This window comes from Alexandromys fortis, unplaced genomic scaffold (assembly GCF_014885135.2).
Source record: "Alexandromys fortis isolate MF-2015 unplaced genomic scaffold, M_Fortis_MF-2015_v1.1 scaffold_21, whole genome shotgun sequence".
Classification (NCBI taxonomy): domain Eukaryota; kingdom Metazoa; phylum Chordata; class Mammalia; order Rodentia; family Cricetidae; genus Alexandromys; species Alexandromys fortis.
Window position 1 is genome coordinate 1,785,218 of NW_026067905.1, and position 18,769 is coordinate 1,803,986.

An 18,769-nucleotide genomic window follows, 5' to 3' on the forward strand; every position below is an offset into this window, starting at 1 on the left:
GAGACACAGAAGCCACCTGGCATGTCACACCTATATTTTTCAGTTTGGCTAGCTCTCCAAGTCTCTGTGCACGTCTTTATTCATCGAGTGGGCAGTTATCAATGTACAGGAGGCTTATTAAAGGCTTCTCAATCAGAAAAGAAAACAAAGACAATCTGAGGGCCAGTAACACGAAGTAACAGCAGGGAGTTTTCTGTGGTCTTTTGACAAGATATTCCAATGGGAGCCAAGGCCACTGAGGAGTTAACTGAAATCACAGCTCAAGAAGGAGGAGTCCCAGGCACCAAGTGGCTAATCTCGGAGTCTGTTTCCAAGATTATAACCTGTTTTATGCAACCCTCAGAACCAAAGAAACTTTAACAAAGGATTAAAAGTTATGTAAACAAAGATCCCTTTATTTACCCCTCTGCTTCTCTAAGGAGCAGGCGGCTGCTGCCTGCTCTCTGCAGGGCTTCTCTCCCATCAGTCACTCAGTAGGTAATTTACGGCAGCACTGATGCATTTACAGACCAGAAGCACCTGTCCATGGAAATGGTGAAGAATGCTCAGGTAAAAGTCGCTCATTTCCTCTGGTTGTTGTGGGTGAAATCCAGCAATTTTTTGCTTGGGAAAACGCAAGGTATATTTAATCCTAAATTATAAATTTAAGATTCTTTGAGTTTTCTAATATTTGGTTTTTAAATTCCTGACAGCAACAGCAATATATTCAGTATTGGATTTATTCTGTGCAATGCAGCATGATTGTTTGTTTGTTCCCACACAAAGTCTGGTGTACCTGGAGTTTTTAAATGTGTAGCTACATGTGGTTTAGTGGATTAGGAGAGAGTCTAACTGAATCTCAGCACTGTTGTTTTCTGTCTGCTTCGTCAGTGTCCTGGAAGGCCTCCCCTTCTTTATCCAGTTCCTCTACATCAGTCTTTCGAACTCCTATAAGTCTTGCTTTCTTCATACCCTTCAAGTCTGAAACCCGGAGCTATGACCACCCGTTTTGTCCACACACACTGACAACAGTCACACGCATAGGCACTTCTGTTGAAAATGAGAAAGCAAGTCAGCTACTTTAAAACAAGCAGAAATAAAAGCACAGCTGGTTGCTGGTTATCTTCATATTTCTTTCTGTATTCACGAGGAACGTATGAAAGCATAGGTCATTACATGTAACCGTAGACATGCTTTCCTTCTCTCATGAGTTTAAGAGCATTTGATACGCAGGCTTTGTTGCTATTTTCACTTAATGCTGCACCCTGGAAAGTTTTCTGTGTCAGGACGCACATCTAAATCATCCTTGTCCTTAGGTGACAGCAGGTGTGTCCCCCAAAGTGAGAGCACAGATGCCTGGTGTCCTGCAGTTCACAGCCCCGCCACTCCACACGCTGACATTGGGTATTGGGCATCTTTTATTTCCTTCATTTGCTGTGTAAAACTGGAGCATCGGTTGTTTGGGGGCACATTTCCTCAGCACCTTGTCACCCCTGCAAACCCTCACTTTAGTCATTTCCCCATGTGTTTCTTTCCTGTTTACAGGATTTTTTTCTCCCATGTGAGAGTCACAAACTTTGCTTTTCATATATGACATTTCCCCACGACATCATTTTTACTCTCTCTATGGTACTTTTAAGCCTGTGTGGTATTGGATCATTGTGCAGTAGATCCACATTTTTCATTATTTACTTCAATCAACTTCTAATTTTTTAAAATCTGGAAGTCTCTGAGATGCTTCAACACTGATTGAAAGAAGACAAATTGAAAAGCTTTTGGAGAATTTTGCATCTAGATTGAGACACTTTCTTCATGATTTGATAGTGTTTAAAAAAATTAAGGTTTATCGTCCTCTGAGCAGGAGTATCCATTGTCAACAAAGGAAACAGCTTCCTAATGTTTAGGGTGTTGCCACTTCAATGGCTTTGGAGAACATTTGCCTTCCTTCTGCAAGCACGTAGGTATTATGTTTTTAAGAATGCAATGTAATCCCCGGTAGGAAAATTAAGTACAAAGCACAGGTATTTGGCTCCCACTACATAGACACTTACAGGAAGCCTGGCCAGCCTCATGGGATGTTCCCTGGGGAAGAAGCAGAGTGAATTCTTTGATAATGGGGAAGGAAAGAATGAACATTGAAGAATGTGAGAGATAAGCCTTTCATCTGAAATGTGGGGGAAGAAATTACACAAAAGGAGGCTGGGAAGACAGGCACACATGCTGTCTAAACTACGGCACACTTCAGATTGCTTTTGTCAGTGTTTTGTTGGAAAGATATTTCCTTAGACCTATTAATGTCTGTGTGGGAAATGTTGTGGATTCTAAATATTTACATATCTTAGTTAGAACACATGTTTTTAGACTATCAGTGAGCTTATAAAGCTAGTAGACATAATGGGTTTTCTGGGGCTGGCAAGATGGCTCACTGGAAATGAAATTTTGCTTCCAGCTTGGGGATTTGAGTTCAAACCTTTGGACCTACATGGTATAAGGAAAAAATCTGATTCCTGCGAGTTGTCTTTGGACCTCTACCTAGCAACATATACACAGGAATGAATGAATGAAATTTGAAAGATCCCTGTGTTCAAAGAGATGAAAATTTTTAATGAGAATTGAACCGTTTTGTGCTCTTTGCTCCATCAGGCAGTGGCAGTGTTCCTTCTCCTGAACTCAAGCCCAGTAAGCAGGACTTTATGAAGCTTACTCTAAGTTCTTATCTGTGTCTTCTGCAGTTTGGACGACACTGGCAACCGGTGTCAGACTTAGGTTTAAGGAATTTAGTCCAAAGTTTGGGTCTGGACACTATCTCAGTTGCTAGAGTAATTGCCTAACATGCAGGGAGCCCTGAATTTGAACCCCAGCACAGCATAAAATCGGGTGGTGGTGCACACCTGTCCTCTCGGCACTCAAGAGGAGGAGGCAGGAAGATCAGATGGTTAAGGTCAGAGCTAGAGAGATGACTCAGCAGTTAAGAGCACTGACTTTTCCCTGGACACTTTTTCAGAAGACAGGGTTAGGTTGCCAGTAGTATATGGTGACTCATGATCATTTCTAACTCCAGCTCAGCGGATCTAATGCTCTCTTCTGGCCTCTAAGAATACTGCATGCATATGCTGTTCAGACATTCATGCAGGCAAAACTCACATATGCATAAAATAAAAATAATCAAAAATCTTAATTAAAGAAGTTCAAAGTCATCCTCAGCTAGTGAATTTGAGGCCTTCCAGGGTTACAAAGAATGCCATATTTAAAAATGAATATGACTGATACAGCCATCATGTAAAATGAAGAGGAATATATTTAGTTTTAAGATTTTATTTGTTTGTTTATTTTATATGAATGGGTGTTTTGTCCACAAGCACATCTCTGTACCACATGTGTGTACAAAGAGGTCAGAAGAGGATGTTGGATCCTTTAGGACTGGAGGTACACATAATTGTGAGCTGCCATGTGGGCGCAGGTGATCAAACCTGGTCCTCTGTAAGAGCAGCCAGGGCTATTGACTGCTGAGCCATCTGTCCAGCTTCATGAACACAGTCTATATTTTGAAAGGTTCCTTTTTCCAGTTGGGACCAGAGGGACGACTGGTAGGAGTTTGGGGCTATCTTAGGCAAGAGCTGAATTGTATGGTACAGTGAAGAAACCTCAAGAGCAAACGTTCTACAACTGCGGGGGGAGTTGTGTGGAGCTGCTGGAGCCTTGCTCCTAACAGTTCTGATGACCTGGGATAGATGTGTGAAGTTGGCGAAACAAAGAAAACTGACCATGTGTTTCAAATGAGTGGCTGGGATACCCAGAGTCATTTTTATTAGCACAGTTTCAACAGTTTGCATGCACGGTTTCCCAACCATACTTGTTTCCTTAAGTTTCTAATAATGATTACAATAATTGCCAGTTTGTTCCCTTATCTCACTCTCCTTCTGTCCCCCAACTTTCCCACCAGTAACCATTACCTCCTTGGTTCATAGTTTTAATACTAGAAGCATTAGCAGTACAGCAAGCAACAAAGGATGTTTTCTGACTAGGCACACCTACAGGTAGAACAGTGTGCCTGGCTGGCAGCATTTACCGTTACAGCAGCGTGTAAAGTAAAGGAGAATTTTGCCTATAAAGGTCAAATCTGAGTTCTTATATTCAACTCATCAGCCAAGGCTGAATTAATCCATTCTTCATTCTATTCTACTCTATCTTTTATGATAGATATACTAGGTGTTCTCCTACCATCCTGCAAACTACATAACATAAAAGCCTTTTGCTAACAGTTGACATTGCTTATCTCTTGTGCTCATGTCTCCTTCCTTTCTGCAGGAAGAGAAGGAGTGTTGACTCCGACAGCTTTGGCACAGTGATAGAAATGAGGGCATTGTGGGTTTCTAGGATTCTGTTCCATCATTCCCTGTTCCTAGACTGTTCCCATTAACTCTTGATATCGTCTATGATTAGCATTTCTCCTAGACTCCTGTGGTTAAAATCGTTTTCTCCAAAACAGTTATACAGACTTGTAATGTCATGAACTACTGTGACTTCTTCCAGGCTTGTCACAGGTGTGTTGGAAAGACAATGTCCTGTTCTTGAGAATCCTGAATTTATGGTTGCACATCAAACATCAAAGGCTTTGGGAGTTGAATCAGGTTTACTGTGTGTTTTAACAACATCGCCTCTGGCTCACACAGAGGAGAGTCATCATGAGAGTTTCCCTAATGCAATATCTCTTTCATTTATGGCTCTAAGGAAATGAAACTAGAGGCAGCCAGCAAGATGGTTTGTGTAAGGAAAGCAAAAGAGAGCAGGTAGCACACACGCTCCTAGGGTCATGCCCAGAATTATACAGCCAACTATTCATTGGCATCGCCAAAAATGGGTTAAATTCTCCCAGGCCTTGCCAAAAAGAGAACTTGTTACTGCTATTCTCAGGCCTTGTCCTCCGAAGAAGTCATGTGGCTCCTGGCCTGTAACAAGCAGAGAAGATGCATTCACCCTGCAGGTGAAGAAGGAGAGCTGAGATCTTCACAGCTCCCACTAATGCTACCATAAACAGAAAGAGCCATATTTAAACATTGGCCCCAGCCAGGGAAGGCAGGGAGGATATGTCTGTTTCACCAAACCCTCCCGTGAAAGTTGTAACCATGAGTTGATGCAGTCATTCTGTTCACAGAAATTAAGATGGTTGTAAGCCTCTCTGTGGGTACTGGGAACTGAACCCAGATCCTCTGCAAGAGTAGCCAGTGCTCTTAACCACTGAGCCATCTCTCTCCACTATGTCCTCTTTGTCCTTTGGAAATCAATAGAAAATATCAAGGCTGGTTTGAGGATCAGGAGTAGAAGTGACCCAATACTCACGTTGGAGAGAAAAGGTCAAGGCTATCTTTTGACATTACCACATGAAGCAGCCCAGCTGGCAATGTGCTCACCTTGCAGACAGGAGGACCTGCGTCTGGTCCTCAGAGTCCATGTAGAAAAGAGCCAGATGTGGTAGCCTGGTTTTGTCGTGGTGGAGGGGTGCGGCTGTGTGCATCCTGGGGCTAGCTAGGCAGCCAGTCTCACCTACCTGTGAGTTTGTTTTTAAAAAATGGGTAGTTCCTAATATGTTTCTAAAATATATTAGAAAAAAGAAAATCTTTTTTTATGGGTGGTCATAAACAAGAGAAAATGCCACAAAGCTTTTCTGACGTTACATCTACAATAAGATAAGCACAGCGTGATCAGAATGATGAGGACTAATTTTTAAATGAGTCAACTTCAAATCCTGTTACCTTCAGAGACTTGGAGTTCTTGTCAAATAGATCTTTCACTTCCTTGGTCAGGGTTACCCCAAGATATTTTATGCTCTTTGTGGCTATCATGAAAGGTGATGCTTCTGTGATTTCCCTCTCTGTTTCCTTATCCTTAGTGTATAGGAAGGCAACTGATTTTTTGGAGTTGATCTTGTATCCAGCCATGCTACTAAAGGTGTTTATCAGCTGTAGAAGTTCTTTGGTAGAATTTTTGGGGTCGCTTATGTATACTAACATATCATCTGCAAATAACGAAAGCTTAACTTCTTCCTTTCCAATACGAATCCCCTTGGTCCCCTTATGTTGTCTTATTGCTATTGCTAGAACTTCAAGCACTATATTGAAGAGGTATGGAGAGAGTGGACATCCTTGTCTTGTTCCTGATTTTAGTGGGATGGCTTTGAGTTTCACAGACAGAAATGTGATTTATTTCAGGTTACTGATCACCTTGACCAAGCCTTTTGTGGGAGGTAACAGTTATTATCCATCTTGGATGATTCAGCCCCTGTAGCTAATGTACCCAAAGGAGAACCTGGCCTGGAGATGAGGGCAGTCTCAGATGTGAAGGAAGCTCAACACATTGTGTCTAAAAATAGCCACCCCGTGTAGCCTTTGAACTGCAGTGTATGCTTACAGTTGTGAGGTATAGTGAGGTTGCTTCTCATCCAGATATATTCCAGAACCTAGGCCTGCAGCATTTTACCACATGTAAGTATTAGAATCTCCCAAATATCTTGACCTATGAGTGTTCTTTATTTCTTACTGTTTTGCTCCAAAGACTTGGAAATAGGTTGGGACCAAGCGTGAAAACTGTTGATTGATTTTTTTCTTTAATATCCCATGATTTGAACAATTCCACAATTTTCCAGAGTGCAAAAATGTGCTGTCATCCTGTCGAGTGTTGTTATTTACTGAAGGCCTCTGCTTTACTGTGTCCTGTCTTCTCATTTCTTTACATGCATGTGTGCATCACTATTTCACATACAAAGGAAGAAACTGAAGCCAACGAATGCTAGGAATGTACACAAGGCTTGAAAACATGCCCAGGATGCTGAGAGAGCCTTGCTTTGTTCTCAAAGCCCGCACCTCTCAGCATGCCATTTGCTCAGCATGCCAGTGGCCGGACTATTATTACTTTTCATGCCTTATTGGTATCTGACTTTTGGCTCTTTACCATCTTAATAGAAAACCCGCTGTTTGCTTTAATACTTGGAAAGCTGAATTCACTTAGGTAGAAAGTTCTGTGTAAATACTAAACTCAATATCAAATGAAGCTCTAGAGCCAGACTTGGGATCTTTTCATACTCCAAGGGCTGGTCCCGTTTCACAGTCACCTCACCCCTCAGTATTTAATTCTCTAGGAAGCGTTCTGGAAAGGGGTTAGGGGTTCCTAGGCACAGCCCAAGACTCTGACCTTGTTGAGGGAGCCTCAGAGAAGTGAATTGGATTCTATTGCCTTTTTCCTGTCTCCTCCTGACAGACCATCTAACCCCAAGGTTAGAATTTCAGGATCTTCAGTTGCAAAGTGGAAGAGAGGCTGTCAGTCTGTGTTCCGCCTGCTTATGTGGAACAAAATGGCTGTGAAGGTGTGCAGAGCCAGAGCTGCGCAGAGACGTTGGGAAGTGGCCAGGACTCTTTGGCGCCTTTTTCTAGTACTTTCTTCTTGATCTTTCAGCTCACTTGGGGCCTTCCTTCATCATTTATCCTGAACCTTGTGCCTATCCATCCCTTTACAGCTCTTAGCTCCCTGCTAACTAACTTCAGTTACTACTTGGTAAGAATTTTCCCTGTCAGAGGGATGTTTCTTTTAGAGACTCTTGGATTTTAAAGTTCTTCTATGTGTCAGAAATTAATCCTCATCCTTCCACACCAGTCCCTTGGTTTTGTTTGGAGGCAGGTCTTTCTGGAAAGCACAAGCAGGCCTGATTAAACAATCCTCCTGCCCCAGCCTCCTGAGTGTTGGGGTAGTAGGTGTGAACCATCATGTCCATCAGAGAATGGATTTCAAAAACCTGCCCTGATATAAGAATCAACACGTGTTTTCTGCCGTGTGTAGAGCTGTGAGGGCTCACAGTTTTGGATCCAATCCATCTTGACTAAAGGTCAGAGAGTTCAGACCTATTCTCATTCCTCGAGGATGAACAACAGGATGTTTGACCAAAGGTGCGGCTACTGGATGCTTTGCTCCTCAAAGGCCAGACAACAGGATGCTTGGCTTAGCACGTAGTTACCAGGTGTTTTGAGATGTAAGGAGGCAGTTACACTTGCTTCTTCTTTGTATCATGGGAGTCTTGTGCCCTCCCCTTTTGATTGGGGCATAGAAGGACTGAAAGTAATAAACTCGGGCTTTCTAGTATCCACTGGAAGCCCTCCCAACCTATCTGTCATTTGTCTGTCTATTTATCATCTATCCACAGACTGAAATACACATGCACAACAATACACACATACATAAAATTAGCTTCACATGTTTGATGGACTCAGTTTCCCTTTTTATAGTGCCTGATCATGGAGCTAACTTAAAATAAGCTTAAGTTGTGAGCAGTTTGTTATGTATGTGGTGTGATCTCAGGTGTCAACTTAATGAGATCTAAGAAGACCTGGAAGTTCAGCCTCTGCATGCTTGTGGGGGATTATCTCGACTAGATTAGTTGAAGTGGGAAGACCCACCCAAATTCCTTGGATGGTATGCTGGTTAGGTTTTTATATCAACTTGACGCAAGCTAGAGTCATCTGCGAGAAGGACAACCTTAATTGAGAAAACAGTTCCATACAATTCAGCTGTAACATTTTCTTAACTAGTGATTAGTGTAGGAGGGTCCAGCCAATGGTGGGTGGGCCAACTCCTGGACTGGTGGTCCTAGTTCTATAAGAAAGCAGGCTGAGCAAATCACGAGGAGCAAGCCTGTAAACAACACTCCTCCATGGCCTCTGCATCAGCTCCTGCCTCCAGGTTCCTGCCCAGTTTGAGTTCCTCCTGTCCGGACTTCCTTCATGATGGATGGTGATGTGGAAAAGTAACTGAAACAAAACCTTTTCCCCCCAAGTTGCTTTAGGTCATGATTTCGCCACTGCCTTAGAAACCCTAACTAAGATGGGGTCCTTGACTATAGAAAAAGCAGGAGAAAAAGAGCTGAACACAAGCGTCCAGTACTCCTACTGCCTCCTACTGCCGATGCCATGTGATCAGTCACATGACTAGCGGCTATAAGCTCCAGCTGTTTTGACTCCTGCAAATATAAACAAGCTCTCACTTTCACAAGTGCCTTATATCAGGGTATTTTATCACAGCCCGAAGAAGAGTAGTCAAGGCATGTGGTAAAATTTCTACCAACTTAAATTGTGTCCTCCTACTCTTCTAATCTGCTTATAATGAGGATTTTCAGGGCTAGGATTGGGGATCCTAGCCTTTGTTCTAGAGAACAGCAGGAATGTTCTCACAGGGAAGCAGGTGGATTTGCAGAGCCTGGATCTTATAAGGTTCTGTCAAATTTTTGTAATTCTAGATGTAATTGTACAGCGCAGAGGTCTTTGTGTCACTTGGCTCTTGGGGCAGGAAGCGATCTGGTGGGAGGTGGATTATTGTCATTCTGTTTCTCTCTTTGTTTATCTTTGGGGTTTTCTCCAATATTATTTTATGCCCAGTTAGGCTGCGACCTTTATCAGGTTTCCATTCTTCAGCCACAGAAGTTCACTCCGCAATGCCAAGCCACCCTACCCTTTGTTTCAACAGTCATCGTGGCTAAAATAGCCATTGCTGATTAAACACAAAAGACATGCTATGTACTTTATTTTAGTCCTAATCCTTAATAAAATGTTTGAGGAAGGCATTGCTACCTTTGTTTTAGAAAGAGAATGTAAAAAAGTTACACTTTTTAAAACTTCACTGTACTGTACAGCATTATTGTTCTACCAAAATGCATTTCTGCATTTATTCACTCATCTATCACAGATGACAGTAATTCTACCAATATGCACCAAACACTTATTTTGTGAAAATAATAAACTTAAATATTGTGAAGACTATAGATAGCTCTCATCTAGCTCTGACTCCAGGAATTTTGCAGGATAGACAGAGCAATGACAACTCAGTGTAATGATCAAAATATAGGTTAGAAACTGTGGACTTCTCCAAGGTAGTTTTGAAGTCATAATCACCATGATAGTATCAAATACAAAAGCAAGCTCCATATACAGTTGTCAATGACTGAGCAGTTAACTTGGAATTGAAGGGAGTGTTGAATGGACCAGGAGAGGTTCCACATACACATAATGTGTAGCATTTGTGTACAACTGAGCATATTCCAGAGGTGGAAAAGCTCTTTTGAGTGACCAGAACATGTGAGTCAGAGGGTGGCGGTATACCATGTTTGAGGTGTGAAAGGGACAGAAGTCAGGTGCCTGAGGGTAGCATTTATAGCATCAAAGTTGTCATTGACTCAGAAAAGAAAGTTTTTCCAGTTTTATATTAAGCACAGAAAGAGCAATCTCAATAGCAAAATGTATACAATGCTGGTGAGAGGGCTCAGTGGGTGAAGAAATTTCAACCCCAGCTGAGTGTGAGTCCTCAGGACCAGTGCAGAGCTGGACAGTCGCTTCTGTACTCCCAGAACTCCTGTGGTCGGATGGGAAGAGGAGGGAACTGAATCCCTATAAGCCGTCCATTTGTACTGAGGGACCCAGCAAACAGACGGATTAGCCTCAAACAAGGCAGAAGGTGGAGACTGACACCAACATTATCCTCTGACACCCACACATGTACTGCAGCAGGTGTGTGCTCACACTTACACACACACATATGTTCACCACCTCTCTCTCTCTCTCTCTCTCTCTCTCTCTCTCTCTCTCTCTCTCTCTCTCATACACACACACACACACACAATTATAGATATACACCATCAGAATAATTACAATTTGGAAGGGATAATTTATATTATGAGCAATCTTTCAATGTTGGAATTTTCTAAGTTTGTTAGATTCAGTGTTTTTCAAACTTTTTTTTTTTCCAGTTTGGGTTCTAAAACTATAAGATTATAAAAAAAAATCCCATTTCATAGTGTCTGGGAAAAGTCCATTATTCTCAATATGAATCTCTTCACAGTTTGAGTAAGTATTTTAGAACCATTGTTGTTTGTCGACTTAGGGGTCAGTTCAGAAAGAGACTCACTAGGCAGAGATCCGCAAAGGAGAAGCTGCAGTGCACAATGGAAGGACGAGAGAATCATTTCTGTTTGTCTGTTTGTAAAATATAGAAATTACTTGGAGCTTAATGTGTCTGGATTGTAATTCTTAGTTTTATTTTATTTATTTTTTATTTTTTGCTTTTAGCTACATGGCTTTTGCATGAGTCAGGTTATTCGCGTTATTCCATAAAAGTACCAGTATAAAAGGGTTTTATGAGGATTAACAATGACACATATAACAAAGATATAAATGTGCCTAGATATTATCCCATTGCCTTCTTTAAAAAAAAGATTTATTTTTACTAATTTTACTCTGTGAATGTATGTGACTATGCACATGACTGCAGGTGCCTGTGGAGGCCAGAAAAGGGAGCGATATCCTCCTGCATTTGGGTTGCTGTGAGCTACTTTATATAGTTGCTGAGAACCAAACTTGAATCCTCTGTAAGAACAGCAACTCAGAACTGCTGAGTCATCTCTCCAACCCCTGTTTCTTCTTTCCTTTCAATTTCTTCTGGATTTCTTTTTTTTTTTTCTTTTTCAAATGTTCATGACTTATTTTATAGTTCTATGAAGAAAGACAACAGACTTCCCTAAGTTTGGTGAGGCTGAAACATCATAGTGGAAAGATGTGACAGAGAAAAGTTCCTCATCTCTCTCATTGCAGCCATAAAGCAAAGAGTGAGTTAGGGCTCAGGAATACACGTGTGTGTGTGTGTGTGTGTGTGTGTGTGTGTGTGTATCTTATCTGTTCCTCTAGATTACCCCTACTAAAGTAAAACCTAAATATAATACAAATTGTTTAATAATATGCACATAGTTTAATAATATTTTCTCTCTCTCTCCCTTCCCTCCCTCCCTCCCTCCCTCCCTCCCTCTCTCTCTCTCTCTCTCTCTCTCTCTCTCTTTCTTTCTTTCTTTCTTTCTTTCTTTCTTTTTCTTCCCTCCCCCCCTTTCTCTCTTCTGGAGCCCTGGTTGTCCTGGAACTCACTGTAGGTCAGGCTAGCCTTGAACTCAGAGACCCACCTGCCTCTGCTCCTGCCCCCAGTACTTGAATAAAAGGCATGTGTCACCACTGCATGGCTATAATATTATTTTTATACTATATATACTGTTACATAGAGATGTGATGTACAATAATACTTTATTGAGTTTATTGTAGCACATTTTGAAATAGGCTGGATCTCACACCTCTTGAAATGCTGGGAATGAGGAGTCTACTTTCAAGGCAGATCAATAGTGGCACATCACAAAGAGAAATTTAAATGCTTGTTAATTTAAATATGAAGCCAAAACCATAATATTCACATAATTATCTTTTCCTAATCTCAACACTAAAATTAACAGCAATATCAAAGGAATTAATTTGGTAATGTAAGACACACTTCATGAAGGGAATTTCAGTGTTCAAATCATGCCTGTAAGTCAGATTGTCACTAAGAATGAGATTCTCTGTTTTGTTTTCTGTTTTCTTTGGAAGTCTAAACTAACTGCCTTAAGAGAAAAAGAAGGAAGACATGATGTTGGGAGGGAGATGTGTTGTGAGTGTTCAGGAACACTGGAGCAGACAATGAAGAAATACATGTGATCATAATACATTGCCTATGTATATTAAATACTAAAATAATAAAAAATTATGTCTTTTAAATATTTATTATTTATTATATATACAGTGTTCTGCCTGCATGCTGGAAGAGTGTATCAGATATTATCATAGATGGTTGTGAGCCACCCATGTGGTTTCTTGGACTTGAATTCAAGACTTCTGGAAGACCAATCAATGCTTTTGACTTTTGAGCCATCTCTCCAGCCCTATTATTGTCTTTTAAAGAAATATTTCCAGGTGTCATGGATCACACCTTTAATCACAGGACTCGGGAGGCAGAAGCAGGCAGATCTCTGTGGGTTTGAGGCTATTATGGTCTATATAATGAATTCCACAATATCCATGACTCCATTGTGAGACCCCATTTTAATAAAATAATATAAGGTAATATTGTCTCCAGTGGTTCCAATTTATAGTCAGGTAAAAGCATGTAAATTGTAATATTGATTTACAGAATCATACCATTTGTAGAGAAACTACCCCAACTTGGCCAAGATAATAAGCTGACATACAGGCATGAGTTCCAAGAATCTGTGGTCTTTTAGTTGAAGACATAAATAGCAGAAGACAGGATACTTTTTATTCAACAAAATAAAGTCATAGATGTCATTAAAACTCACAGCAGAAAATACAATGAACCCCCTCATGGACACAAACCACCTTTAACATTCAAAACAGATGCTTGGTATCAACAAGCACACTAAAGAGCAGAATGTAAAAAAAAATTAATTAAATCAGAGCAAGATTTTGTGTTGTTTTTGACTAGATCTCAAGCATTTGATTTTATCAATACCAATAAAGACTCAGGAGCCAGATGTGGGGGTGAAAGCCTGCTAGCTCAGAGAGGCAGAACAAGCACCTGATTGATCTTCCTCCCCCACGAGTGTCCCAGAATGTAAGGATCTAAGGCCTTTCTCTTACATAGTCTAAAAACAAAAAAACAAACAACAAACCCCTCAAACCAAATGTCCCTCCCTTCTACTTCCTGCGCCTCTCGCAATCCATCCTCCTGATTCTTTCTTACTCTGTATGGTTTTTTAATGTTCACTTCCTGTCAACTGGTTGCTTGCTCCACCTCTTGACTTATGATTGACTTTATTTAGTCCTCTTTACAATAAACAGAAAGCTCTGGAATTAAAGATGTGTGCTAGGGCTGAGCCACACCACGACTAGAAACAGCTTTTTCCAATAAATAACACAAACTTGGGGTTCACAGTGTGATCAAATATCCTGAAACAATTTTGCTAATTTATTTTGAAATGACATCTGAACAGGTACCTAGAATATTTGTTTTTCCAATGTCCAAAATCAGAACTTTGCTACTAATCATTAATAACTTCTCAAGTTTCATGTTCCTATGGTCTCCTTTATTATTAAACTTGAATCACAAAGTTACAAGTTAGAAAAAGAAGTTTTAAGTATTGCAAGAACATGCTGTGTAGCACAAATATTGAAAACCCAAAGACTGATATTGGGGCTTGAACTGAAGGTTGAAAAAACAAAACAGTTAGTCCCTGGCTCTTACTTCTACTTCATTCCAAAGTGGTGATCCTGCCTCCAGGAATCTCAGAATGAGGCTGAGTGCTGTTTCCTCCCATTTTATATTCCTCTCTAGGCCTAGGATTGTAGGTGTGCACCACTACCGCTTGGTTTCTATGTCAAACTGCTGTTTTACTCTCTGATCTTTAGGCAAGCTTTATTTATTAAAATACAAATGAAATATCACCACATTGTTGTGTTAAGAGACATTGCCTTCAGCCTGAACTTGATCAGTCTTCAGTTTAAAGCAATTCTTAGAATGAGGATTCACACACACCCAGAAAGCACGGGACACAACATTGTGCATGGATAGTGGAAATGGAAAAGGCACTATTAAATTATACCAGAACATTTACACATAAAATAACAAGAGATGAAGAAGCACATTGACTCTAAAGGAGTAAGAAATCCAAAGATTCCCTGTTTGGAATCTCCATGGTGTTCCTCTTGCCGTATGTGTTTGATCCCACATTGGTGGATGAGAGGACAGGACCAAGATTGTTGCTGGAATGGACCAAAAAGTTTGCCAGGCGTTGTGTGGCGCAGGTTGCGGTATTGCACTTCCGTTTGTCCATCTGGTGGTTGGTTCCACTAAACAAACAAGAAAAAATAGGTTGAGAGGCAGCCACGCCACTTACACTGTTCCATGCAGTAAAAGAGCGGAAGTATTTTTATAGACGTCACTCAGGACTCTGGACACTTATGACACTTAGAAAGTGTAGAAGAATCAATTTTGACCACAAAACCACACAACACCTTCCACTACAGTTAGTGTTGCAGCTCACAATACAAGGAGTAATCTCTTTGGATATTTGGCACATGTTCTTATAATAAAAACTCTTCATCTTATATTTTCTAAGTCTTGTTGCCTGGCTTATTTTCTGTGATGTATAAATGATTTGGAATGTATGATTTATATCTAGCCTAAGATACATAGAGATTCTAAAGGTGAAATTATTTCCTTTATCTTTTTGACAAAAATTAAACAATATTTTGCTGTTTTTAAAGATTACTCAATTAAAATATCAAGGAAAAGATGCCATAAAGGAATTCTGCCATATGCAACACTGAAGGCATTGTGCAAAGTCAGATAACTCAGGTAAAGGAAATTACGTATTGAGTGAACACATGTGAGACTCCACACGCAGTCACATTTGTGAGTCAAACAGTGGAACGCAGGTAATGAGCGAGGACAAATACCTGGTTACTAAGCAATAGGCAGCAAGGTGAATATATTCTCAAGGTCACTGGTACATAGTTTGCCAGAAGTACACGATTTTTGTATGCTAAAACTTTTTGTGAGAGCAGATTTCACACTGAATGTTCTTAGTACAAGAGACCGTATAGAGACATTGAAAAGACAGATAAAGTCTGGCAGTGGTGGTGCATGCCTTTAATCCCAGCACTTGGAAGGCAAAGGTTGCTGGATTCAGAGTGAGTTCCAGGACAGCCACACAGAGAAACCATGTCTCAGGAAAACAAAGAAACAAACAAAAAACCAAAACAACAAAAACAACAAAAGACAGATAATAGTACGCAATTAAAAGATCATCTAAGTTGCTGTAGAGTTACAGTAAAAATGAACTGATCACTGTCCCAGCACTCACTGCTCCATGGGAGTGCTTGGCATGAATATGTAGAACTCTGCTTTTCAAAATTTTAATGTTAGGGCTAGACTGCAACAATTGGGCATTAAAATCACCAAATTTTTAGCCACCTAAACAGCTGAACGATAACACTAGCAATAAATCAAAAATTGTAACTGTGATTTAAAATTCACTTGAATTTTGACCTTTTATTTATTTATTCATTTAGTTATTTTTGAGCCAAGCCATGTAGTCCAGTCTGGCCTCCAACTCATGATTACCCCACTTCCCCGAAGTGTTGGGGTTACAGATATGTACCACTGCACCTGGATTTGTGCCCCTACTTGAGGCATTTATTTATTTATTTATTTCGACTCTATACTCTTGGAATATCTCATGTCTCTGTTGGTCAGCTTTCTGCTTGTATAAAAACACCTGAAGTAAATCAATGTAAAAACAGGAGAGACATTTGGTCTTGAAATTTTGAGGGCTCAGGCCAGGGTCATTTGTTCCTGTCACTTTGCATATTAAGAACACATATCACAGTAGGTAATTGAGAGATGAAGCAAGCTGGTAACTGCATGGTAACCAGGAAGTAACCAAAAAGAGGAGAAGAATAAATTATGTTCCCAAACTTCCTTGGCAGGCACAAGTTCAATGCCTCCCATGTCCAGCTCTGCCTCTTTCTCAAAGTTTCTACTACCTCTTTCCCAGGTATGGTTCAGGGACCAAACTTTTAAGACTTGGGGCTTTGAAATATACTTCAAAAATAAACTTTATCAAAATGCTTTCAAAATGTTATTTTAAATGGATATAGAATAGTAACACTGCCTATTCTGTTGAGTTTTAGAATACATTAGGAAATGTTTTAGTTTTCAGCTCCATTACTATTAAGATTTAGAAACATGTAAAGTGGAAAGTAAAAGTTATGGGGCTAAAAATAGAATCAATGCCCAAGACTCTGTAGATAATACATAATGAGGACCAATGCAATGAGTGCTTCTTTGTGAAGACTTTGTGGGTGGGAGTGTTGGATCATCATTGCCTCTACACAGTGGTCCCCTAAAACTAAAGTTTTACATGAATTTTTAAAATTATTTTCCCTTCTTACTGCTGTATTTCCCCCAACTACAGAAAACTTTTTCATTAACATCAAATGACCTGACTATTTGTTTTGTGTAAATATACAATAAAGAAACAGTCAGTAGCCAAAGGAGGGCCACTGTGGGATCCGGGTGTTTGTTTTAATGTTTTGAAGCAAATTACAACTTTTTAACCTTAATCCAGCATCATCTTCCTGCCTCTACTCTCTAGGGCTGGATATACAAGTGTGTGTCACTACACACAGTGAAATCTACATTTTTGTTCTGTATTCATCATAAGGATATTATTTGTTCTTTGAGGGCATAGCATACATAAACACTGTATTTCAAATAAATCACTTAATACTTTAAAGAGGTTTGCTCATGTTTCCAACACAAGATATGAAATTTTAAATAATATGACTTTCCTAAAAATCATCTGGGATTAGAATTTGCTCTGAAACTGAAAACTGATAGATTTAAGACAGAAAAGAACATGATCTATCAGTGTCGGGCAATTTCTGTTTGAAGATGTTCTTGGCAGTGATGGGAGCAGACTGTAGAGTTCTTCACAGGCAGTGGAGTTGGACTTTGAGGATGGATTAGAAGGCAATAAAGCACTTTAAGTCATCTAAATGAAACATTATCGTGTTGAGTTAGCTGAAAACTCCACCACTCCTCATGAAAGACACAACAAGAGTTCTTAAAGCTTGTGTCACAGATGCACCATTGATCCCCCCACCCCCATGTAAAGACAATGAAAGCATGGACAAGACTTTAAAATAATCATTAGAAGGTGAGCAGTGGTGGTTCACCCATTTAATCCCAGCACTTAGGAGGCAGAGGCACGTGGATCTCTGTGAGTTCGAGGCCAACCTGGTCTACAGAGCCAGTTCCAGGACAGTTAGGGCTGTTACACAGAAAAACCCTGTCTCGAAAAACAAAAGGAAAAACAGCAACAACAAAATAATCATTAGAATACTGGGTAAGGGTGACATAGCCAATATAAGATACCTCCACTTGATGTATTTTTTCTTAATGGCTTGTTTACGTTAACATTCATATGTAGAGGTGGGTAACTACTACTGGGAGCTCCTAGTTATCAAACTAGGTTATATGTGTGTGTGTGTGTGTGTGTGTGTGTGTGTGTGTGTGTGTGTATGTGTATGTATATATCCCCCATCACCAAAAAGGGAACTGATGTAAAGAAGTGCATTAACAGACATTTTAAAGATGTCTTGTGAGTGTGCACAAGAGAAATGATTATGAGAAAACAATAAAATAATCTGACAGGCAGTAATGCTGTGATTTATTTTATTTTAGAGTAAAGTTCACTGTAAAAGATGTGAGCACCCACAGACACACTTGGCAGAGATGCTGAGCAAATCTCTGTATACACTGGAAGAAAAAAAATCAAGATACTAGCAGACACATTAAGTAATACCATTAAATTTTCCATCATGATTCAATTGTTCTGTTTATTAGAAACCTCATATTGGCTTTATAGCTATTTTTAGCCGTGAAAAGGCCAATTGAAAACGACAGTGAGTTCAGTGATCACCGTGTGAAACCAGGTAAGTCTTGAGATGATAAAAACTATCTTTGTTGTTTCCTGGTATTAATCACAGCTGGTGCTGCAGAACATGTCTGCACACTGACACCGACCTTCACCCAAAACACATACTCTAGAGAATAAAAAGAGATGATAATGATACTTCACATGCTTTTCTAAGGCAAATTTAATTTTTTGTGCTGTCCACGAGTGTGGGTAAGTTTGGTTTCCTAAGATTATATGGAGCAAAACTGAATGACGCGCACATTCGAACTTCTTATAATTCTATATCACCACGGCATGGAATGACCTTCAACGAGCAAATGACTTTTTAACTAATTCTGAAATTTAACTTCTTAAAACCTCTCATTTCCCTCCCATTTTATGGTTTCAATTTCCAGAAGGAGATGCAGAAGTTTGGACACTCCCAGACTCATTTGAAAAGGAAAAAGAGGCAGTTTAAATATG

At 40.1% G+C, this 18,769-nt stretch overlaps 2 protein-coding genes across 8 annotated transcripts in view; one reads left to right on the plus strand and one right to left on the minus strand.

The window, feature by feature from the left end:
• The first annotated feature begins 308 nt into the window (after positions 1-308).
• Positions 309-18,769, plus strand: part of LOC126497316 (solute carrier organic anion transporter family member 1A5-like) — a 98,923-nt gene continuing 80,462 nt past the window's right edge. For 3 of the 4 annotated variants that reach the window (XM_050135281.1, XM_050135279.1, XM_050135280.1), the window contains exon 1: positions 309-549. The gene's annotated coding sequence lies outside the window, so the exon portion shown is untranslated. The remainder of the gene's footprint in view (positions 550-18,769) is intronic. The other variant, XM_050135282.1, reaches the window with a different exon arrangement.
• Positions 13,105-18,769, minus strand: part of Iapp (islet amyloid polypeptide) — a 44,857-nt gene continuing 39,192 nt past the window's right edge. For all 4 annotated transcript variants that reach the window (XM_050135303.1, XM_050135304.1, XM_050135301.1 and 1 more), the window contains one exon: positions 13,105-14,672. In XM_050135303.1, the coding sequence (XP_049991260.1) occupies positions 14,474-14,672 (199 nt within the window). In that variant the 3' untranslated portion in view covers positions 13,105-14,473. The remainder of the gene's footprint in view (positions 14,673-18,769) is intronic.